Source organism: Blennius ocellaris (assembly GCF_963422515.1).
Source record: "Blennius ocellaris genome assembly, chromosome: 9".
NCBI lineage: Eukaryota > Metazoa > Chordata > Actinopteri > Blenniiformes > Blenniidae > Blennius > Blennius ocellaris.
Window position 1 is genome coordinate 905,245 of NC_137658.1, and position 24,469 is coordinate 929,713.

The 24,469-nt window shown below is 44.2% G+C and overlaps 1 protein-coding gene across 2 annotated transcripts; it reads right to left on the reverse strand.

Moving 5' to 3' along the window:
• Positions 1–12,271: 12,271 nt before the first annotated feature.
• pitx2 (paired-like homeodomain 2) lies at positions 12,272–21,150 on the reverse strand. Of its 2 annotated transcripts, XM_080502086.1 has the most exons (5): positions 20,701–21,150; positions 18,583–18,652; positions 15,005–15,423; positions 14,358–14,557; positions 12,272–13,483 (listed from the first exon to the last, which is right to left on the reverse strand). In XM_080502086.1, exons 3-5 carry the CDS (start codon positions 15,210–15,212, stop codon positions 12,926–12,928), a joined length of 966 nt encoding a protein of 321 aa, XP_080358212.1. In that variant the 5' UTR covers positions 15,213–15,423; positions 18,583–18,652; positions 20,701–21,150; the 3' UTR covers positions 12,272–12,925. The 2 variants fall into 2 exon arrangements, with proteins under 2 accessions (XP_080358212.1, XP_080358213.1); XM_080502087.1 differs by lacking the exon at positions 15,005–15,423.
• Positions 21,151–24,469: the final 3,319 nt, after the last annotated feature.

The following is a 24,469-nucleotide window of genomic DNA, read 5'->3' on the forward strand; positions in this document are numbered from 1 at the left end:
TGACTGGGGCGACCCAATTCTACCAGTATACTGCCATCTAGTGGTGGCGTGTGTGTCTCTCCATCTATTGTCCCACCACAGATCCTCCACCCCCCAAACAAATTGGATTCATAATGCATGGCTTACATTACACGCTGTTCATATCGCCTCTGTGGCTGCAGGGGAAGCATCGCGGTAAATCTATCGGATAATATCTGCCGGCGCTCGCTGTGACATTGGCAATAAGATGGAGAGTCGGCGATGTGACGTCTGAGTGGCCAAGGTGAATGTATTGTTTTAACCAAAAGGGCAGCAGCTGCAGGTACAGAGTGGAAATGTGACCTATTGGTTTAGTGCAGATAACGACACTTTCCCCTCGACCTTTCCACTTCATTACCCGTCCTGATGCCTCATAAATCGAGGAGAATCCACTGCTGCTGTCACGTAGGGATCAAGGTTTTCTCTTTTATATATATATATATATATATACAAAATCCAGTCAATCAGCTTCCCTTTTGTTCGGTGAATGTGTCTTGAGCTTGTACATTTCTTGTTATTAGATCCCAGTTATGTCAAAATAAATGTGTAGGAATCAATAATGATGAATATAACTTGATAGTAAATTTAGAATTTAGTATCAACTGTTGATGGATCCTATCACAAAAAAAGTATTTTAATTAAGAAAATAAAAAAAAAATTAATTAGTTAATTCTTTATTAGTGCTACGAATATAGAATCGCTTGCTAAAACGTCGAACGCATTCTAGAAGCCAAATGGTCTGAAATCCCGACAGATTCTGAATTCTTTGATGGAAAAGCTTCATTTTAATTGCTGTGTGAATTAACTATCTTTGGCGCCCTCTGGTGGTTGATCCATATTAAACTGAGCTGCAGGCATTTTACACCAGAAGGCCTCATTAAAATAAGCTTTTTTTTTTTAAAGATTGGAGTCATTCTATATAGTCATTTTTGGGGGGTTTTGTGAAAATCCACATATTTCCGTCAGATATCTGCACCACGCCAAAGAAGAACTTAAAGGTTTGAAGTTAAAGGTTATTATGGGACTTTTGTCCAGAGGGCTGAATGTGGCCCCTGAACTGAAACGTGTTTGACTCCTGATTGAAAAGTTCATGATGTAGAATGAACTTCATGTTGTGGCGCCTCATCTTCTCACCCAGATACAGAAATGTGAAACCAAACCGCTTTAAAATCACGCCGCCAAACGCTTCCCTTGTAAATCAACTCAAGCAATAGATTCATTAAATTCCTCTCTGAACTCAACATGTCATTTGTTTTGTGAAACATCCTTCTTGTTTAGTTAATCTTGTTTAATTACCTCCTTTTTAAGGCGTGCAGATATTACACACGGTGTGAATATAAATAAATAATAAATAATAAAAAACCCAGCCGGGCTGTTCAGTCCACTGCTGATTGTCCCTGCGTCCAAATTATGACCAATGTCTGTCTTTACCTCCCGAAGACGTCTCTTATCGTGTTTCACTCCGAAACAGTAAAATTCACTTGCACGCAATGTTTTTTTTTTTTTTTTTTTAAAGAATAAGTGCGTCTTTACGTGGAGTTGTGGGAACGACGAATAGAAAGCAGCTCCCGAATTTAACTCGTCTTGAAGATAAACCTTCATCTGTGTGTGTGTGCGCGCGTGCGTGTGTGCGTGTGCGCGTGCAGTGATGCAGCAGGGAGGATTACCACACCGTGAGCTCTGGCTGTGCAGTAATGAAGCGGAGCTGTGAGGCTGCAGGTCGTTTCCACGACGTGACTGAATTACCAGAGATTAGAAGTGTCTGAGAGGGTGGAGGTGGAGATGAAGGTGGAGGTGGAGATGTGAGGGAGGAGGGCTTCGGCGGCTCTGAACAGTCCCGGAAGTCACTTCTCAAACAGGTTGTTTAAAAAAAAAAAAAGAAATAAAGAGAGAGACCTAAAGATTCAAGTACGAATAATTTATTATCACCAGGAAAACAGTTATTTATTTATTTACTCTCAGAACCGGATTGAACAATACTCCTTACAGAAGTACACTGAGAGGTTAGTTTTTTAATCCCAAAATTATATATATATATATATATATATATATATATATATATTAAGCTCCTTAATTAATCGAATTTTAATCGTGATCCGGACACTTCCGGTGCAGCCGCTGCCAGACAGGAAGTGACGACACATTTGTCCCGAACACACAGGCGCTAGCCACTTAGCGCTAAGTGCTACTTCGAAATTTCCCCAAAAAGTAACGAATGTATGGTTTCTTGCGTGTGCTCGCCGTTGTTATACTTGCCGCAAACTAACATGTAATGATGATGATGATAATAACGGTGTGTTTCACCAGTGGTTTAGGTTCTGTGTCATTTTAAAGCTAAGTAATGCTAATGGTGGCTACTAGCATTACTTAGCTTTAGGTACTTAGCTTAGCTTTGTCACAGGACGGTCAAAGTATCAACATATAATGTAAAGCGAAATGATTTATTACTGTAGTTTATATTGGTATCTGAAGTTATATATTGTTTAAAAAAGATTGAGTGCAGTACAACAGTTATATTATATATATCATATTTAACAGGAGAGTTTACATTTTTTTAAATAATTGCTGTTCCAAAATAAAAGACATGATCGTATAAGTAATTGTGATTTTAATATTGCCCTAAATAATCCTGATTATGATTTTTTTTTCTATAATTGAGAGCCCTAATATATATATAAAACACAGAAAGTAACTTGTACATGATGACTGGAGGAGGTCAGAGGTTCCCTTCTGCTACTATGAGCCGCCATTAAGCCTCGTACACATCCATATTTAATTTTATTATTATTTATGTATGCAGCACCATCCAGACAAAAGTCAATTCACACATTCTATATTACTTATTTGATTTCTACGGTTCAGTGTTTCTGATCTTCTGCATCATAACAAAAGAAGAGCGTAAAACTGAACAGCTTATAAAATGTTCCTCTTCAGAACTGATCCCACTGTGGCAGTACCGCACAACCGTTCCAACAACCACACTGTTTGTTGAGATTTCAGCAGACGTTCCACCAAACCGGCAGGAGAACAAACACAACCGATCGAGGATGAACGAGTGAAGGAGTGATTCTCAGAGAGGAAGCAGAAGCTGCTGCACTCGTTGGTTTGATGTTGGATGTTTTTAATCATGTCGCAGACGTCGTGGGTTCCAGGGTTCGAGTTTCCTCCTCCTCCTCCTCCTCCTCCTCCAGACGTTCTGCAGCTCCAGTGGTTCTGCAGAGCTTTGCAACGCAGGTTCTTCGTAGCGACGTTTCCTCGGCTTGAGGGCGGCGTGAGATTCCAGCAGCTGGGCTCCTCCCGGGCCTCTGCGGATGTTGGGATCCTGTGGAGATCCGGCAGAGCAGATCTGCCAAAGATCAATACTCCTCAGTGGATTTCCTCCATCAGCCCCTCCGAATCCCTCCATCTGTCACATACTGCTTGAGCGTTGAAGTCACTGCTGGGCGGGTCCAACTCAAGGCGTCGGCTTGTGTCGCGTTGGAAAGGCTGTGAGGTGGAGGAGGTGGAGGTGGTGGAGGAGTGGAGGCCCGGGTCTGGAGGGAACCAATCAGAACGGAGCTTTAATACTGAGACGAACCTGAATCTGTTGATTCTTCCTGCAGAGAAAACGACACCAGAAATACCGTTTGTCCCTCATCAGAGCTTTACTTTGTTAATCACACTCACACACTGATGGAGGCGCCGCCAAACTCTGGTTTTGGGGGTTCAGTGTCTTGCTCAAGGACACTTCAGCATGTGGAGGTGAGAAATCGAACCTGCAACCTCTTCCAGCGAGCCACAGCAGCCGTTTGTTTTGGTTTCCTTTAATCATTTATGATCCTTTTCTTCTCATTTGGAGTGAAACGTCGTCACTTTGAGAACAAAAACCAAACGTCTATCAGAAACTGGGATTCAGAGGTTTCCTGCCCAGACTCTGCTCACTTGAACTGGAAATAAACGTTAACAAAACACTGAATTTAAAGGTATTTCTGAATATTGCATGTTTCCAGATTGTGTGGAGAAGAAAAGCCACACTGATTTCCAGTTTGTTTCACGAGTTTTTAACGTTAGTAAAGGTTGTTTTGTAGAATCCAGCAGAGCGTCTCTATAAACTCACACAGAAGTTAAATTGAAGAGAAATGTAGTTTAACGATTGGCCACATTGTTCTGGATCAGAGCCGAATGACGCACGTTTTCATCTTTAATCAAAAATAAACAACAGTAAAAATAAATATGCAATTAGAAAATGACACTGAACAGTTTTTCTGGTCTATAATAGAATGATGTACGACCTGTGTGGTTTTGCAGCTTTGCAGTAAATCCTTCTTCTGGTTCCACTGCATCACTTCTCTGTTTTGTCTGGTGACGCAGTGTAATCAAGTATCTAGAAAGTAAACACACATCCTCATGTTAGACTTCAGTAAATATCCTTCTAGATGTTTTGTTAAAAACTCTTCATTTGTATATTTAATCACTTTTTATTTGATATTTCAAGTCAACACAGTGAAACTGGTTATAAAGATGTTCTTATAAGCCAGAAGTAAAACATTAGATAAAGCCTTCGTGTACGCCTTCAAAGTAAAACATTAGATAAAGCCTTCAGGTACGCCTTCAAAGTAAAACATTAAATAAAGCCTTCAGGTACACCTTCAAAATAAACATTAGATAAAGCCTTCAGGTATGCCTTCAAAGTAAAACATTAGATACAGCCTTCAGGTACCCCTTCAAAGTAAAACATTTAATAAAGCCTTCAGGTATGCCTTCAAAGTAAAACATTAAATAAAGCTTTCGGTTACACCTTCAAAGTAAAACATTAGATAAAGCCTTCGGGTACACCTTCAGAGGCATGTTTTAAAAAAAACTCCTGTTAAATATATAGAAATATCTTGTAATGTACTAGTTGTACTGCACTCAATCTTTTGACAACAACAAATAAATAATTAGATACTAGTATAAACTCCAGTATTGATTCTATGTCGGTACTTTGGCCTCCAGTGAGAAACTCGCTTCTCCAAAACCTCCACCAGCTGAGAAAAACACCTTTTCTACGTCACTGCAGAGCTTCAGCTCCTGATGGAGGCTTTATGTCTCTGTAGTCTTTACAAACTGTTCCACCCGTCAGATTTACCAAGTTACTTTACGTCACGTACTGAAAAGAGTTAGCCTGACAGTGCTTTAATGCTAGTAGCCACCGTTAGCATAACTTAGCTTTACAATAACACGGAACCTAAACCACTGGTTATTATCGTGATCATTATATGTTAGTTTACAGCAGGTATGTCAACGGCGAGGAAACCATACATTCATTACTTTTTCTGGAAATTTAAAAGTAGGAACTTAGCGCTAAGTAGCTGGCGCCTGTGTGTTCGGGTTAAATGTGTCGTCACTTCCTGTCTGGCAGCGGCTGCACCGGAAATGTCTGAGTGGAGGTGCTGCAGGGGTCCTAGTCACGATTAAAATTCGATTATTTAAGCAGCATTACTTTTTCTGGAAATTCAAAAGTAGCATCTTAGCACTAAGTAGCAACTTAGCTCTAACTAGCAACTTAGCGCTAAGGAGCTCGTGCCGGCGCGTTCAGGTTAAATGTGTGGTCACTTCCTGTGTGACGGAGGAGGCGTCGTTTTTCCTCCTTTATATGAAAAACTCCATTAATTGAGCAGCCGTACTTCATCTTGATTTATTTTCTTTTTAATTCCTGCGACGTCGAGGTTTTGTGTTTCGCTCACTCTGAACTCCTCCTGGACAATATTCAACACGAAAATCTGCATCGCTTTAATATTTCCCGCCGAACGCCGCCGCGTTTCCTCGATCGGATATATTGATGGGTGATTTCTTCCTTCGCTGCTTCGGGGTCCTTGAGAGCTGAGCGGCTGATCTTTGTTTCATGTGTGGAAATTGATTTGCAGAGAAAACATCTCAGATGTGTGTTTTTGTTTTCATCTCAAGTAATGGAACTTCACAGAGCAGGAAGTGTGTGCGTCATGAAATTAACCCTGCTTATCTGCTTTCACACGCTCTGGCCGGCCGCCGGCCCCCCGACTGCAGCTCGTCCCCCCCCGACTGCAGCTCGTCCCCACGGAGACAGGCGGGGACACACCGTATGTCCAGATACACACTGTGTCCAAATACACACCGTAATACACACCTTGTATCCAAATACACACCTTGTGTCCAAATACACACCGTAATACACACCGTGGGTCCAAATACACACCGTAATACACACCTTGTGTCCAAATACACACCGTAATACACACCTTGTGTACAAATACACACCGTAATACACACCGTGGGTCCAAATACACACCGTAATACACACCTTGTGTCCAAATACACACCGTAATACACACCGTGTGTACAAATACACACCGTAATACACACCTTGTGTCCAAATACACACCGTAATACACACCGTGTGTACAAATACACACCGTAATACACACCGTGTATCCAAATACACACCGTGTGTCCAAATACACACCGCATGTCCAAATACACACTGTAATACACACTGTGTGTCCAAATACACACTATAATACACACCTTGTGTCCAAATACACACCTTAATACACACCGCGTGTCGAAATACACACCGTAATTCACACCGCGTGTCCAAATACACACACTGTGTCCAAATACACACCTTGTGTCCAAATACACACCATAATACACACCTTGTGTCCAAATACACACCGTAATACACACCTTGTGTCCAAATACACACCGTGTGTCCAAATACACACCGTAATACACACCTTGTGTCCAAATACACACCGTGTGTCCAAATACACACCGTAATACACACCTTGTGTCCAAATACACACCGTAATACACACCTTGTGTCCAAATACACACCGTGTGTCCAAATACACACAGCAATACACACCTTGTGTCCAAATACACACATTGTGTCCAAATACACACCTTAATACACACCTTGTGTCCGAATACACACCGTAATACACACCGTGTGTCCAAATACACACCTTGTGTCCAAATACACACCGTAATACACACCGTGTATCCAAATACATACCTTGTGTCCAAATACACACCTTGTGTCCAAATACACACCTTAATACACACCGTGTGTACAAATACACACCTAATACACACCTTGTGTCCAAATACACACTGTAATACACACCTTGTGTCCAAATACACACCGTAATACACACCGTGTGTACTAATACACACCTTGTGTCCAAATACACACCGTGTGTCCAAATACACACCTTAATACACACCGTGTGTACTAATACACACCTTGTGTCCAAATACACACCTTAATACACACCGTGTGTACTAATACACACCTTGTGTCCAAATACACACCGCATGTCCAAATACACACTGTAATACACACTGTGTGTCCAAATACACACTATAATACACACTTTGTGTCCAAATACACACCTTAATACACACCGCGTGTCGAAATACACACCGTAATACACACCTTGTGTCCAAATACACACCGTAATACACACCGTGTGTACAAATACACACCGTAATACACACCTTGTGTCCAAATACACACCGTAATACACACCGTGTGTACAAATACACACCGTAATACACACCGTGTATCCAAATACACACCGTGTGTCCAAATACACACCGCATGTCCAAATACACACTGTAATACACACTGTGTGTCCAAATACACACTATAATACACACCTTGTGTCCAAATACACACCTTAATACACACCGCGTGTCGAAATACACACCGTAATTCACACCGCGTGTCCAAATACACACACTGTGTCCAAATACACACCTTGTGTCCAAATACACACCATAATACACACCTTGTGTCCAAATACACACCGTAATACACACCTTGTGTCCAAATACACACCGTGTGTCCAAATACACACCGTAATACACACCTTGTGTCCAAATACTCACCGTGTGTCCAAATACACACCGTAATACACACCTTGTGTCCAAATACACACCGTAATACACACCTTGTGTCCAAATACACACCGTGTGTCCAAATACACACATTGTGTCCAAATACACACCTTAATACACACCTTGTGTCCAAATACACACCATAATACACACCTTGTGTCCGAATACACACCGTAATACACACCGTGTGTCCAAATACACACCTTGTGTCCAAATACACACCGTAATACACACCGTGTATCCAAATACATACCTTGTGTCCAAATACACACCTTGTGTCCAAATACACACCTTAATACACACCGTGTGTACAAATACACACCTAATACACACCTTGTGTCCAAATACACACCGTGTGTCCAAATACACACCATAATACACACCGTGTGTCCAAATACACACTGTAATACACACCTTGTGTCCAAATACACACCGTAATACACACCGTGTGTACTAATACACACCTTGTGTCCAAATACACACCGTGTGTCCAAATACACACCTTAATACACACCGTGTGTACTAATACACACCTTGTGTCCAAATACACACCTTAATACACACCGTGTGTACAAATACACACCGTAGTACACACCTTGTGTCCAAATACACACCTTGTGTCCAAATACACACCGTAATACACACCTTGTGTCCAAATACACACCGTAATACACACCTTGTGTCCAAATACACACCGTAATACACACCTTGTGTCCAAATACACACCTTAATACACACCTTGTGTCCAAATACACACCGTAATACACGTCACATGTCCAAATACACAGGAGACGTCCACAAGGTGCAGAGACACGGCAGCGTGAGACAAGATGTTTATTTTATTATTGTTTTACTTTGTATGTTCCAACAAAAGTGTGTTTGGCCTGAAGTACAGCCTGAGTGTAGCAGGAGGACAAGCAGCAGGTCTTCTGAGGGGAGGACGGGGGGGGGGGGGGGACGGAGGGGACGGACAGTGTGGTTTTCAGTCCTGGTAGAGTTCCAGCTCAGACGGACAGCATCTTGTTGGAGCTGGAGGTGAGGGTGAGAATGTGTGAGGTCACACCATGTGACCTTTAGCTGAAGCTGCTGGGCCCCCATTGGTCCAGAGCCAAACCCTCAACCCCCCCCCCCCCCCCCCTCCCCCCCACTACACTACACTACACTCCTCCCCCAAACCCTCTTTACTTCCCTAACAACCTTCTGCTGATGCAGAGGAAGACTTTAGTTTCACACCAAATACAAAATGAAACTTCATATATGTGTGTATATATATATATACACACACACACACATATATATATTTAAATACATATATATATATATACACACACTTTTATTCCCTCTTGTTTTCTGTGTGAATCACAAAGTTTTATTGTGTGTTTTGCACCACATCAGGCTTTAAAAGCAGTTTTCTAATTGTAAATCTGATATATGATGAGATCCTTGTTACATAACTTCGTGTTGGTTTCGTCCTGCTGCGACTTAATTTGTCTTCATCGTCTTTACCTCCTTCCACCGTCTTTACCTCCTTCCACCGTCCCTCTCCAAGTTCTGACCTCATTGCAGATGATTTTAATTCACCTTACAGCTCCCGTGGTTCCTTCACACGTGTTTAAAAACAAAAAAAAGATGCAGATATGAAATTATTGCATCGAAACTCTAAAGATTTGTCGCAGATGTTTAATGCAGGATTTAATTTAAATGGATGACGCTTTCTCCCCCCCTAAACTATAGAAATAAAACTCGAAGTAATCCAATAAATACACTGCATTTTTGTGATTAATTCACATTTTAAAAGAATGCAGACAACGTGTGTTTGAAGACCTCTTCGCCAGCTCGTGATTAGAAAAGCGCCTCGTCTCTTTCCAACCCGCCGCCGCATGAATATTGAAATCCTGTTAATTATTTAGATTGGAGGTGTAACGATACATGTTTGGATATTTGCACTTGCTCGCCTTTTTTTTATTTTTTTCATTTTTATTTGAATCCCCGGTGGAGCTGGAGGTGGAAGCTGTCGAGTCGCGATGTCTCGTCACATTGGATTTCTTTCTGTCTTTCTTTAAAATCATCTGGCGGAACAAATCTCACATCAACATGTATTCGTGCTTCCCCCCCTTTAAAAAGAAAAGAAAAAAAGCGGGGCAGGAATTGTATGAATTTGTTTTGATTAGATGAGAATTGCATCTTTGTTGAGCAGTGAACTACGTGACTCTTTTAGTTATTTGAATTTCTCAGCTGTTCTTTTCAGCGCGCAGTGGCTCAATTTGATTTAAATTGGATTGAATTTAATCGGTAATAGTTCAAACTATATTCCCCGTTTAAGTTCCTGGATATTTAACTCGCCACACCGACATGAAGCCGCCGGTTGTTCCCCGGTGAATCAGCTCTTACCTCGAGGAGAGGAGTGGAGGAGGAGAGGAGTGGAGGAGAGGAAGCCCGTCGTCCTCTGCGCCGGGTCGCCAAGTGAAGAACCTCGCCTCCTCGCGCCAGCCTCCGTTTCCCCATGTTGATTGTGCACATGTGTATTGAGGCCGCAGACTTTGTGTATTGGCGCAGGCTTATCCGCTGTCAGCTGATTGCGGCTCCGGCGACGGTGACGCTCGTTTTGTCCAGAAGAGGGGAAACGTGAACTGCGCCGCGGCGGGTGACGACGAGTTCAGGGCGCAGCAGCAGCAGCAGCAGCAGCAGCAGCAAGAGAAAGACTTTCTATTGTGTGTTATTTAGTATTTTTTTTTTGTTAGAATAATATTTGGATTAAGCGTAATTTATTACTTCTCAAAATAATCCTCCCCTTGAGAGTTGAGCCGAGGTTTTGGATCCAGCGTGACATCACACCCTAAATCATATTTTCAAGCCAGAGGCCCCCACATTCAGGTTGACTTTATTCTGTTAGCACACACTTCTGCTTCGGGGTCATTTCAAACGTGCAAAGTCCAAAAAAAAAAAAAAAAACAATAACAGAAATAAATCAACTTCTGACGCTCCGCGTTGCGCAACTATAGCTCCGCTCGTCCCCGGCCCCGGTGCCTCTCCGCCCGGTGTCTCCGCTCCGCCTGCAGCCCTGGAGCGGCTCTCTTCCCCCCCCCCGCCTCCTCTCGGGCCAACATACCGCTCTATCTATCCGTGTGAGTGTGTGTGTGTGTGTGTGTGGCTTGTTTGCTTTAGCTCGCCTGTCTTGGTTTGTTTTGCTTTGCCAAGTTTACGCACGGGAGAAGCGGGACTTTAAAAAAAAAAAAAAAGCGCAATGTTGCAAAAGAAAACAACGCGAGGTGGAAAAATGTGGACTTGTAGATCCAGCCAAGCTTTATACTTTGAAATAAAACGCTGTGTTAAAATCACGGTGTATTTTGGGTGTTTTCTAATGTCCTGAATAGAAATAAATGGACCTCGTAAAGCCGCAGACTGCATCAGATGGGATATTTAAAGCGGAGGATCGTCGCCTTGCCGTGAAGCCTCTTCAGTAAACTTTCGGCTCCGTCTCCTGTGAGATCAAACGCAGAGAGAGGGGAAAAAACAAAAATCCCTGATGGACTGTTGTGTGTTCCAACTCCCCCCCCCACTTTTTTTTTGTTGATTCCCGTGTTATTTCAAGCGCCAATGACCAGCCGGGCAGACATGTATTCAAGCAGTTAATCTGCCGGAGCATCTCGGCGCTATGTGTATTGGAGCAGCCGCTTGTTTTCCTCTATAGATTAGCCGCACAAGCGACTCGCGTAATCGAACGGCTATAGACACAGTGTCACTGCTTCACACTCCTCCAGCAGCCTGCTGCGGGCGCACACATTCAATAAAAAGTCCCCCAGAAAAAATGTTTTTGAACAATATATTTACTTCCATTAAATAAAACACAATAGGTTTTTTTTTGGGATGTTGAAAAAAAAACAAAATTCCGTACCAAATAGTATACACAGAGCAAAAAACCAAATAATTTGTCGCAGGAACATTTTTGATGCGTCTTTTCTTTTCTTTTCTTTTTTTTTTTTTTTAAATCCAGAATTGCTATTCTAAATCGATATTCACACAGACATTAATAATAAATTTATAATATGTTAGAAACACACAACTGGTGCGTTTTTTTTTTTTTTTTTAGTATGTACATTCCCTTTTGTTTGCAAGCAAAACATGATTCCATTTTTTTTTTTTAAAGGTTTGTTGTTTTTTTTTCTTTCTTTTTTTTTCCACATGCGTTGATAAATTGAGCCTGGAAAGGACTGGAGGGTTATAGCGCATTCGCCTCGACAAACAGGAGATGATAATTCAACTATATATACAACCTTTTTCAGTCAACATGTTAACGTCCCCCCCCCTCACTAACCCACCCACCCACCCACCCCCCCAAAAAACCCAGAATAATCCCGCAGAAACCCCTCAGGACGATATGAGAGCAAAGAAAAGTCGCAGGCCGCGCGCCGAGGCGCAGTGAAGCAGGCCTGCATCACCAAAAAGGGGAATAAAACCTAAAAAAAACCTCCCGTTTCTTGTGTGACTCCGACCCGGAGTTGAGCTTGTCTCAGTGGTTCAGTCTTCTAGTGCCCTTTTTGAAAAAAAAAAAAAAAAAAAGTAGTTGTAGTAGTCTCTTGTTCTTGTGGCCGGCTGGTTGTGATTAACCCGCACACTGCAAAAAATGACCACCACAACAAGCCGTTTGGTGTTTTAAGCACCCCCAGAAACACACTTCCCCTTCAAATAATTGAAAAAAAAATGAACGTGCCAGCAAGATTTGAACTTTTTTCTCACTATAATTTAGATTTTTTTTTTTTTTTTTTTTTTAATGGTGCAAGTTGTCGTGTCTTTAAACAGAAAAAAAAAAATCGGAATTACGCAAATCACAATAAACATTCCAGAATTAAAAGTTGAAAATGATCTCACCTTTGGATTTCCCCACTTCTTTAAAAGAAAAAAAAAGGGGTGGGGGTGGGGGGGTAGGGGGGAACAGCACTTTACGCATCACAACAAGCCTGCGGCTCTTGCACGGTGGTAATTCTTTGCAGTGCATGGTTAGGCATTAGACCGGCCTGTCCACGGCGTACTGGCAGGCGCTCAGATTAGCGGCCGGATTCTGCACACTGGCGTATCCGAAACTCGAGTGCTGCTTGGCTTTCAGTCTCAGGCTGGCCAGGCTGGAGTTACACGTGTCCCTGTACACGTACGGGGGCGTCGGGGGCGCGTAGGGGCACGCCGGCGTGGGCACTCCGGAGTTGAGGGACGGGTTGCTGAGGTTGTTCAAGTTATTGAGGCTGTTGAGGCTGGAGCCCGGCACGCCCGTCACCGCCGAGGGCACCATGCTGGAGGCCATGGAGGAGATGGAGTTGGGCGGCGAGAACATGGTCTGCGAGGACAAGGGGTTGACGTTCATGGAGTTGAAGAAGGGGAAGCTCTTGGTGGACAGCGAGGCGGAGGTCAGGCCCTTGGCGGCCCAGTTGTTGTACGTGTAGCTGGGGTACATGTCGTCGTAGGGCTGCATGAGTCCGTTGAACTGCGGCCCGAAGCCGTTCTTGCAGAGCTCGGCCTGCTGGTTCCGCTCGCGCTTCCTCCACTTCGCTCGCCGGTTCTTGAACCAAACCTGGAGCGAAGAGGGAAACAAGAGGTTTAGAGCCGTTTACGTTAGAGTCTGTTACTTTTATAATGCTCGTCAAACTTGTCAAACACATTTTGACAAGTTTTTATATATATATATATATATATATATATATATATATATATATATATATATATATATATATATATATATATATATATTCCTTATCAATCACTCCAACCCAGCATTTGTTCAGTTTCTGTTCGAGTCCGTCTTATCTGAGCACAATACACACCGAGGAGCTCTGTGTAGACAACACACACACACACACACACACACACACACACACACACACACACACACACACACACACACACACACACACACACACCCACACACACACACACTGGAGAGCGACAATCGCAAAATACCAGCTTTGCACCTCTTTCACACGAACAGTGGAACACGGCTGGTATCTGTCGCCGACTAATGTCAATATGCGCGACTGCTAACGACGTTATTAGTAATCGATTACACTCAATTAGCGCGTAGCAGGTTGGGAATGATTTACGCAAAAGATTAAAACGCGTCGCTGACTTCTTCTAAATGTATTTAGTATAGTTGTGAGAAAGAGCCTAATGTAAATGGAGGCTGGGAGATAAACACTGCGGCCTGACGTTGGATTAATTGAGCTCACACCGATGGTTTATTTAAACAGCTTGATAATTATTTGTTTTCTATTTAAAAAAACAGTGTGTTACTTTATTTTTTGAGGACGATTAAACCGCGCGTAATTGTTCCCCAATCCGTGCGTAATTACCCCACAGGTTATAAATAGGATAACCGAGGCAGGAGGAACAAATTACTTGAGACGATACACAGCTTTTAGCTTTTTGTTTACACCCGCGGGGATACTCACCCTGACTCGGGCCTCTGTGAGGTTGGTCCACACGGCGATCTCCTCCCTCGTGCTCATGTCCGGGTAGCGGTTCCGCTGGAAGGTGGCCTCCAGCTCCTGCAGCTGCTGGCTGGTGAAGTGAGTCCTCTGCCGCCGCTGCCGCTTCTTCTTGGAGGGGTCGTCTGACGAGTCGTCGTTCTTATTCTGGATCTTTTCTTTTTCTGGGGGGATGAAAAGACACTTGGATCAGCGGCTGGGGCAGATGAAGGCTTGGAGCTCCAGAAATGAAAAAAAGAAAAATACTGTCCATTCTATTTTATAATTAGTGTTTAAAATATTTTATTTATTTTTTTAAATCCATAGTGTTGGTGTAGATTTAGTATTTTACCAGATTATAATGAAACCACGGTTTCTTTTCCTGCTAGGACGCGACTATTAGCCGACACACTCCTGACTTGACATAACAGAAAGTTTTCACGCCGCCGCCGCCGCCACGCGCGAGCGAACAAACAAACGACGTCCGGGCGAAGTGACAGCTGAAACCGCGTCATTTGCGTGCCTGCAAAAGTCCCTTCACATTGATTGATGACAGTTTATCGTCGCCCGATCGGAGGGAACATGTGCAGCCTCCCCTCCCCGCCCTACCTCCCCCCTGGACCGGTTCTTACCGACGGACTCCGGGCTGGACGTGTCGGACACCGTGTGCACCTCGAGCCGGTGTTTGGAGTCCACAGACCGCTGCAGCGGCTGTAAGCTCGAGGCCATCGCCGGAGCCGTGTGGTGCGTGGAGGCGAGTTTATTATTCCCAGTGAGGTGGAGGTGGTGGTGGTGGTGGTGGTGGTGCTCCGTGTTTAATGGATCCCTCATAGAGTTCATCGGTGACAGGCAGCACAGCCTCGAGCGCGGCGGGGAGACGCGTAAAGTCCCAACGCGGAATGCGCCGAGCTCTCCAAAAGGCGCACGGCGGCGGCGGCGGCGCGGTTCCCCCCGCGGTTGAAATGAAGCCCCCTTGTCTGATTGCGCCGGAAGAAAAACGCGCTAGAACAGGCCGTCGGGCTGCGCCATGGCATCGGCGGTGAAGCGGCGGCTGAGTGTCGGGAGTGACAAGGACAGGTAGGTGATATTAGATCCAGAGGCAGACGCGCACTACGCCGCTTGCTCCTCATTTCAGCTCACTGCGCTGCTCCCCCCCCCCCCCCCCCCCCCCCACCAACACCCCCACCCAACACCCCCACGTCACCGCGCTGCGCCCGCCCATATTCCCTCTGACAGGCGCGTCCATGTGGAGATGACGGCGCGGCCCAGCCAACCGGAGCCGGGGAAACGAGATATGTCTACTCGTGTGTTTATGCCGGGGCTGGCGCTTATAACCCCCCCCCCCCCCCCCCCCCTCCCCTTCCAAATAAAAAAGCATGTAAAGAGAGATGGGACGCGCGGTGTACCCGCGGCGGCGCGAGACCAAATAAAAATGAAAATAACGCAGTTTGGCCTCATTTTTATGAGGCGGGTCCAGTGGCCCAGTTAAACGACAGTCCTCGTGATACCCGGGAAGAGCCGCGTGCTCCGCCACTGCGGTTTGCTCTGGGACTCGGTGCGGATCAAAGCGGCCACCGAGCGGATTGGAGGGAAGCGCAAAGAAAATAGATGCGCACCGAATATCAAACACGGGAGAAGGAGGGAGAGAGAGAGAGAGGGAGAGAGAGAGGGAGAGTTTGTGGAAGGACAAACAAGTGTAACTTGAAAAGGCAGCCTGATGGACTGACGCTCACTGCGCCAACTGCGCACAATGTTAGAAGGAAGGCGCACATGTGCGGCTCGTGCGGTGAATTCACGCGTTCATTTCCAGTCTTCTTCATTGAACCCGAGTTTGTGCTGTCTATAAGAATCTTCAGGTGTTTTACTGAGCGCAGCGTCATTTACCTCCAAACCAGCGCCCGATTAAATGTGACTTATTATTTCTTATCTTATCTTAAACCTTTATTTCTGACACATTTGCAAAAAGCGACTTTTAATTAGCTCGCTCTGATTTACCAGCGTTGTTTTTCTTTTTTTCCCCTCTTATTTGATCCATTTCCCATAAGGCCGTGACGTATTAAAGCAAAAATAAACACGTTTTAATCCAACAAACGCGACTTCAGTTTTCGCGGCTCCAGCGGAGACGTCAGCCGGGTGACCGGTGACTGCCGGGCGGCGGTGATGGACGAACCGCGCGGGGGACGCGCAACATCCGAGGACGTCTCTGCGTGTGCAATCATCATCATCATCACCTTCATCATCTTCTTCATCATAATCAAAAGCACACTTCCCATCTGCACGTGGCCGGGCGGACGCCCATTCAGCCGCACATTTGGACTTGGCGCTGTTAAGGGCTAATCCCGTGAAAGCCCCCTGATATATAAATACCAGCAGACCATCGGCTGTGCGCGACACGCACACACACGCACGCACGCACGCACACGCGCGCGCGCAGAGAAATAAACCCTCGTCCACAATATAATCCAAACACAGTTCAATGAGATTGGATTTATTAACATTTTGTTGTTATTGCGATGTAAATGTAGACACATCAGCTTTACATTTGTTAAGGAGCACGAAGAAACGAGTTAAAAAGGTCATTTTTTTTTAAATTATATGTAACAACCAGAAGGATGATTCGGATTAGAAATAAGCACATATAAAAGATTTAGTTCATGTTGCTTCACGCCGGACAGTGAAGCGTCTGTTGCTCCTTTTTTTTTCCTGTCTTCCAGGGTGTTGTAATACTAAACTTGAAGTGGATTATCGGTTTCCTCTTCATTTCTACCTTCTGAATGCTTTATCTCTCTTCTGCGGATTACTGCGTGCAATAGGCCTCCGCCATAGAGGGCCATTAATTAGCAATTCAGTCAATATAGGGGGAGACGACAAGGCTTTTTACATCGGATTAAGGAGACATCAGATTCCTCCATTAGTATATTCCTCCTCACGAATGGGCTTTCATTATACATTTAGTTTTCCCCGGAGTCAATCCAACAAACGGCGCATGAGATTACAGCAAAACTGTGGCGCGCTCGAGCGCGCGCGTGTGTATTTGGAAGGCATTATTTTAGCCGTATTATTATTTTTAATCAATGGCGGTTAACACTGTGTGACACCCAAGGCCTCCTCCACTGCTCCGCTCCATCAATGTCGACTAAATGAAACACAATGAGACATATCGGTTATTCGTTTAAGTCCCTAACAAGATCTGATGTAATTCAGCCCATCACATCGGAGAATAATTAATAAATCCCAGGCTTTGTCGCGCGGGATTGCAGCTTTGTGATGCTATTTTGGATATCGCCATTTATTTTGAATGGATCTGGAGTCTGGTGGATTAAATCCGCTTGTTGTGGTCGCGCAGCAGCGGGAATAAATGCAGAATTTTGTGTTTTAAACACGATTCATGTGGTGGAATATTCCCTCTTTTTTTATTTTTATTTTTTTTAAGAGACTGAATTAACTTTTCTATGCAGAGCGGCCATCCTTTATCAAATCCTCGGATGTTGCTCAGTTCTGCCTCCTGCACGCGGATCCACTTTCCGCCGCCAGGTGTCGCTCTAAGACTGAAAACTGACTCGTTTCAACGGATCGTCTCTCCAAAGACGTTCTGAGGCCAGAACGTCTGAGCGTTTCTCATGAAACTGGAGAAAAGAGTCTCGACATATTTACGTCTAAACTGTATATATTTTCATCTGGAAGTCAGAAGTGGAATCAAACGCAGAGAAACACAAATTGTGACTTTTTACTACAAAAAACATGGAAATAAAAACGGTAAATACGCAATTTTCTGTTAAAAATTGCCTTATTTTGTGTAATCTAAGATGAAACGGGCTATTATGTAAAAAAAACAAACAAAAAAAACAAACTACTGCTTCGATTACTAAAATATCACAGACATTTTTTATGGTTCCGGATTAAAAAAAATCTTATTGTAAATAATTGAATTTAAAATTAACCAGCCGTGGCAAACTAGTTATTTTTTTTTCCTTCTTTGTGGTCTAAATTCTTATTGAAATGATTTAATTTGTAAAGTAAATTAATTGCGTTTGTATTGAAAATGCGCTTTTATTTCCTCACAAATGAACAGGAAGAGCAGATAAACCCGTGGTTCTATTTTTCCTTCAATTCTCCAAACAGGAGTAAATCTCCCACCGAGTCTCCGCCGCTTCAGTTTGGCGATTTCTCATCATGTCGTCATGCGGGTGCGCACAGATCACACACTCACCTATTTGCGCACAGGTGGTGGCCAGTTTGCGGCAGTGGGAGTCCATTATGGCGATTTAAGGAAGCCGCTTCTGCAGGGAAAAACAAAACAAAACAGACAAATCGGTCAGAAATAGACTCAAAAATATTGAATCTCAAATGCTTAAATATTAGAGAAAAAAGTAATGCAAAAAAAAAAGAAAATGCGCGTAAAAGTGAGGCTGATTGAGATTTGATTATAAACTGAAACACGACCGATGGATTTGTACATTGATGGTTCTTTCTGTGCAAAAAAAAAAAAAAAAAAAAGTCTTATTTCAACGTTTCAGACGCCAGTTTTTTAAGCATAAATCTCGAAAATCCAGTGATTAAAAACGGAAGTAATCTCCCATTTTATGTGCAATCTTTCTCGATTTAAAAGCAATTACAGTTCAAATCTCCGTTATTTCTATCTTTTATATTTCGGTGACTTATTTTTTTTTTTTGTGTCTGCATTAAAGCCCGCCGTGTTGTGCGTGAGCCGGGTTTTGTGTTTTTGGTGGTGCAGCAGCAGTTGGAAGTGCAGTGATTCCGTGGTAAAATCACGGGATTAGAGTCTGATTGAGATGTCTGTCGGTGGGATATTACAAAATTCATTATCGCAGCCCTTCGACTACCTCGATATGAAGTTACACAGATGGGGTTTTATTAGTCCAGGCTCACACTGTTTGCTTATGATAATTCAAGTCGGGGGGAATTTGCATGCAGTCATGCTGTTAACCATTTTCTCCACTTCTTCTCTTCACCTGCTCTACATCATGTGCGAGGTTGTTTTTTTTTTTCTCCTCTCTCTCTCTCTCTCCCTCTCTCCCTCTCTCTCTCCCCATCTTTTCCTTTCCACGGCCCACTTTAATTCAAAAAGATGGGAGATATTGGAGGTTAAGTTTTACACGGCGCGACTACCTGCACAACATTTCTCCCCGTGCCTCTGCAAAATGAAATAGTGGAGGTCAGGCGGGAGGGCGGGGGGGGGGTTATTGGATGATCTAATCAGCGGGGTTTAATGAGAGGTCGCTGCAATATTTCACTCTGCTTCCGCGGCCCTCGACGCCTCCTGGATTCATTTCCCCCTTTTTTTTTTATTTCGCTAAATGAAAAGACAATAACCAATTTTTTTTTCTAAACACTTGTATATTGCAGCATTTTTCATTTAACATTTTTCCCAGGACAGTAAATATTATTTCTCGTAAATAATAATAATTAAAAAAAAGCGCCGCGTAAAACGATCTGCCACAACGATAGCAAGTATTGGCGTGAATAATATTAATAATAGTGTCGGATCAGCGGGGAAATAAGCCCGACAACACGTGTTTATTCCACTTGTAACACAGCAGCAGCGGCGGCGCTTTAAAATAGCCGTCCGGGGTATTACCATCGCTCCCATTAAATCCCGTTCATCCATTCATTCTCACTTCACGGCGTCTGCGGCTCGAGCCACCGACAGTTGACGTGAGTCAGTGACTCACATGGCAGCGGGCCCAGCGCAGACAGAAAGCTGGCAAATGCCTCGACACCGGCTTTGCTCGTGAAATTAACACAGCGGAGCCCGAGACTCGCAGCCTTTTACCGGCAGAGGAGTCGACTAACCTCCGCCACATGCGCCCGCGCTCGTTAAAGCGCGCGAGACCTTTCCGCTCTTCTAATATTGAAAACGGACGCCGAGGAGGATAAAACTCAACTCTGCTGACTTCACACGCTTCATATTGACTAGTTTATTAATTATTTGGTTTCTTTAATACAGAAAAAACTGTTTTACGCACAGCCGTGGAGAACTCGGATTATTATTATTATTATTATGATGATTTTACATTTCAAAGAACTTCTCTTTTCTTTCTTTCTTCTAGCGATTCTCGCGTTCCACACACTCCATCACCACTAACGATACATCTTTATCATCCGTCGACCTGTAAGTCGAGCCCTGCCCTCACATCACTTCATGCTCCTTTATGTTACAGCTCGGCTTTAAAAACTCCCATCAGGAGACACACAGCAGCCGAAGACACGAGGTGGAACAAATTCCTTCACTTGCATTAACTCACATCTCGGCTTTTTCTTTCTTTCTTTCTTTTTTTAGTGTGTGCTCCTCTCTTTCTGCACTTACCAGCTATAGACACCGGCGGGGACTCGACTTTTCCAGCCGTCTGCGTTGAATTCTGAAGCGAAGAGATTAATTCCAGCGTCCAAAGTCACAGAATAAAACCAAAAAAAAAACAAAAAACAAGAAAGTCAGTCAACTTGAAGATCCAGTCACTTTGAAGTCTACGTTTCTGTCCCGCAATGTGAGCGTCGCATGGATGTGCTTCTCCCGAAAGCTTATGGATCCAGGGGGGGGGGGAGAGATAAAAAAAAAAGAGATAGAGACGCGCGCGGCGCAAACCTTTTAGGATTGTTTCATTTATGCGCATAAATAACCATCTATTTACAGTGAGAGGCGAAATAGCGAAGGAGGCGCTTCTTTCATGTGAGTCTCCCCTTGGTTCGTCCTCTTCTGTCTTTCCTCAACTTTTCTCCCCCCCTTGAAAAAGAAAGACGCACCAAGAGTGGCGCAATTTTTTTTTCCTTTCCTGCTTTTGAGCTCCCGCGGCACCCCTCTCGCGTGCGCGCGCGCGTCCTTTTTAAAAGGGGAGTGTTTGTGTGCGCGTGTGCTTGTGTCGTCTGGCAGCGCGGAGCTGCTCAACTTTCAACAACAATCAGACGAGAAAAGAAAATGAGTGGCATCTTTTAAAAAAAAAAAAAGCGCAGTTTCAAAAAAAAAAAGAAGAAGAAAAAGGAAAAGTGAGAGATTTGTTCTTCTCCCGCCCATGAAGGGTGGAACTCTGGAACGGCGCAATCTGCTTAAATCCAACCACATATTTACATCAAGCGACGCAACTGCTTATTATCTCAGCGGAAACAAACAGCAGTTTTAACCACAAATTCGTTATTGAATCAATTTACAGGCGAGTAATTGACACGAAATGCTTTTTTTTTTTAGGTTGAAACGCAGAATTGAGTCAAATTGCGCTTTTTGCAGTCGGTGAAATTACTCAAATTAATACTTTTACCGAGCGATTCTTTTCCACCAAGATCTATAATTTAGGACGATGGGAGGTGGGGTTTTTTTTTTGGAGGTGTGTAGCGAACAGAAGTATTTAAATTGATGCATTCGGCTCCTGGAGGGCCAGACAGCGCTATCGTGTTGCGGATTTATGTGCAGATGAAGTGAACAGCTGGCTCGGATGCAAATGTTCTTTTATAGATTCGTTTCGTTAGATACACGCACTTTTCTCTCTCTCTCTCTCTCTCTCTCTGCAGTTCGCATCTTAAGTGAGGCGCAGACCGGACGGAGGCCTGCGTTCCCAGCACCTAATCCTTCTTTTACATTTTTAGTCATACTCCCATTAAACTGGTAATTAATGCGCGCATCCACACGGGAATTTCCAGGCAAAAAAAGGGGGACACTGAAGCAAAACGTGTCCTCCTGCAGCCCAGACGAGGATCTGGATTGAATCTGGTTTTCACGTGTAACAAAAACCTGCATAGTATTTGGGTTTTATTATTCTTATTTTTAACAACTGTTCAATCCTGGCTAATTTACTTACAAAGTAAAGGCGCTAAATTAAGACCAACAAGGTAGAAACCCTCGTTTCGAGGCCCGCAGATTGATGTTTTATTCATCCCGGTCTCCTCGGAACACTACAAGCTGCACGTGGAGGGTCAAACGCAAACCAATATGGGGAAGAATAAATAAAATGAGCATATTTGCCCAAAAAAAAAAAAAAAAAAACCCCAACAACAACAACAACACAGCTCCTTCCTTCACAATTTAACCCCACAAGCATTTAATATCAAACACAAGCGCGGTGACGCGTGCACGCGCGTGAGATGCGGGTAAACGAGCACGGTGCCGGTTTCAGACAGCAGCTCAGCATCGTCTTCAAATCACAGGGAGGGAGGGGTGGAGGGGTGGAAGAGAGGGAGGGGTGGAAGAGAGGGAGCTGGAGAGACGCATGATGGCTCAGCTCTTACCTTCAGAGAGAGAGAGAGAGGGAGAGAGAGAGAGAGAGACTCCTCTTTTCTCACGCGGAAGGGTGCAGAGGAACGCCTGAAGTTCAGAGGAGGCTGCGGGTATGAAATCTTTCGCCTCGGGGGCCAAACCGGCGGCTTCTTTTCATTTCAAGCGCTTATCGATTCGCCGCCGTCATCTTCGGCGACGCAGGAGGACACTTGAAAGAAGGGTGTGATGTGAGAAGCGGGGTGACCCGCTCCGCCTGCCGCTCCTCTCCTGACTCCTAACGAGCACATCAGGCCCCGCCGGTGTCAGCCAGAGTTGGACACTTCAACTTTTCCTCCTTCCCGCAGGATTTCCAACAAAAAAAAAAAAAAAACCGCTCCTCTCCGTCAGCCTCGACTTTAAAGGGAAGGAATGACGGACCGCTGCACCACATCCACAAAGCAGAGGGCCTCGTGAAGTCGATGCACAAGCAGGCTTTATTTGTATTTATTTTAAATCGGAATGAACTGGAAATGGCCGCACTGTAAGAGAGGCTTAACCTTCAGCAGCACCAGGGCCTCGCACCGTGATGACGCACCGCGGTGACGCACAATACGCTCCATTTTAATTAGGTTGACATCTTTTAGCCACGAAATGATTAATTCCACTCATCGTGCACGAGGCATGTTTTTGTGCAGAATATAAATCAGTGGTTTATTTATGATCACGATTCAACACGTACATAATAATAAGAACGGTTCACGTTAACTGACCAAGAAAAGGAAAATAGGCCAAACTGCAGTGGTTTGTTCATGTTGATCCGAGATTGCTCTTAAAAAAAAAAAAGAATATTGTGTTTCAAAATTGCCCTTTTATAAAGAATAGTTCCCATTTAAATTCCAAACAAGATGGTAATATTTGGCTTTTCTCCTGTGAAATCACAAAAGGAGCTGGTTTGGTCAGACTCTCACGTGAAGGCCTGACGTCACCACGCAAAGTGACTCCAAGCTTCTTTTTCTGCCCCTCCAGTATCGATGTACGTCCAGAGGACACTGTCCTCATGGCATCTGGCCGCTTGAGTAATGCAGACATTATTCAGAGCTTCTCTTCTCTTCGCCTGAGAAAACCAGCCTGATTTCACCTCTTTTCTTCTTCTTCTTTTCTTTTTTTTTTTGAACATTCAGCCTCAAACCACATGTGATTGTCGCAAGGGTTCTGTCTGGCCAGCACTCTGTGGCCATGTAATAAAATTTTAAGTCAAATTGGTGTTTTCCAAAGCCGCAAATCTTTTGAAACAAATCAGTTTATGCACTGCTAATATGTTAGAAAATAAAGCAATGGCCAGGAATTCCACTTCACGGAGGGGTTGGGACTTGGGAGTGGAGAGGAGGATAAATATGGAAGGGAGGGAGGAGGGGAAAGAGAGGGAGAAGAGAGAGAGAGAAGGAGAAGAAGAGAAAAAAACCAGAAAACATTAGATGAGACTTTTTCCTGGGAGACAGAAATATCCTGTGTGTATTTCCATTTGTCAAGTATCACTCCAAGAACGTTATTAGTGAAAAAGCTGGCTGTAAATTAACCAAATTAAAAGGGTGGCTCTTTGATAGCTCTTGAGCTTGTTGAGCGGCTTTATGGCTGATCCTTGCTATTGCAGCTCTGTCACAGTACCAAAGGGAGATGAGCTCCGCCGCCGCTAAGCACTCCAACTCGGCAACATGGCCCCCGCGGTTTACGACGTAATGCCCAAGGCCGGCGGCTGCCTCGCGCGCTAGTCTTACCCCCCCCCCCCTCGCCCCTCCGCCGGCGCGGCCAGGGCGAGCAGGGACGTGTATATTTAAAAAGCACTCGGCTCTCCGTCTTTGTCTTCTTCTGTAATTATCCCATCCCGTGCGCTTCC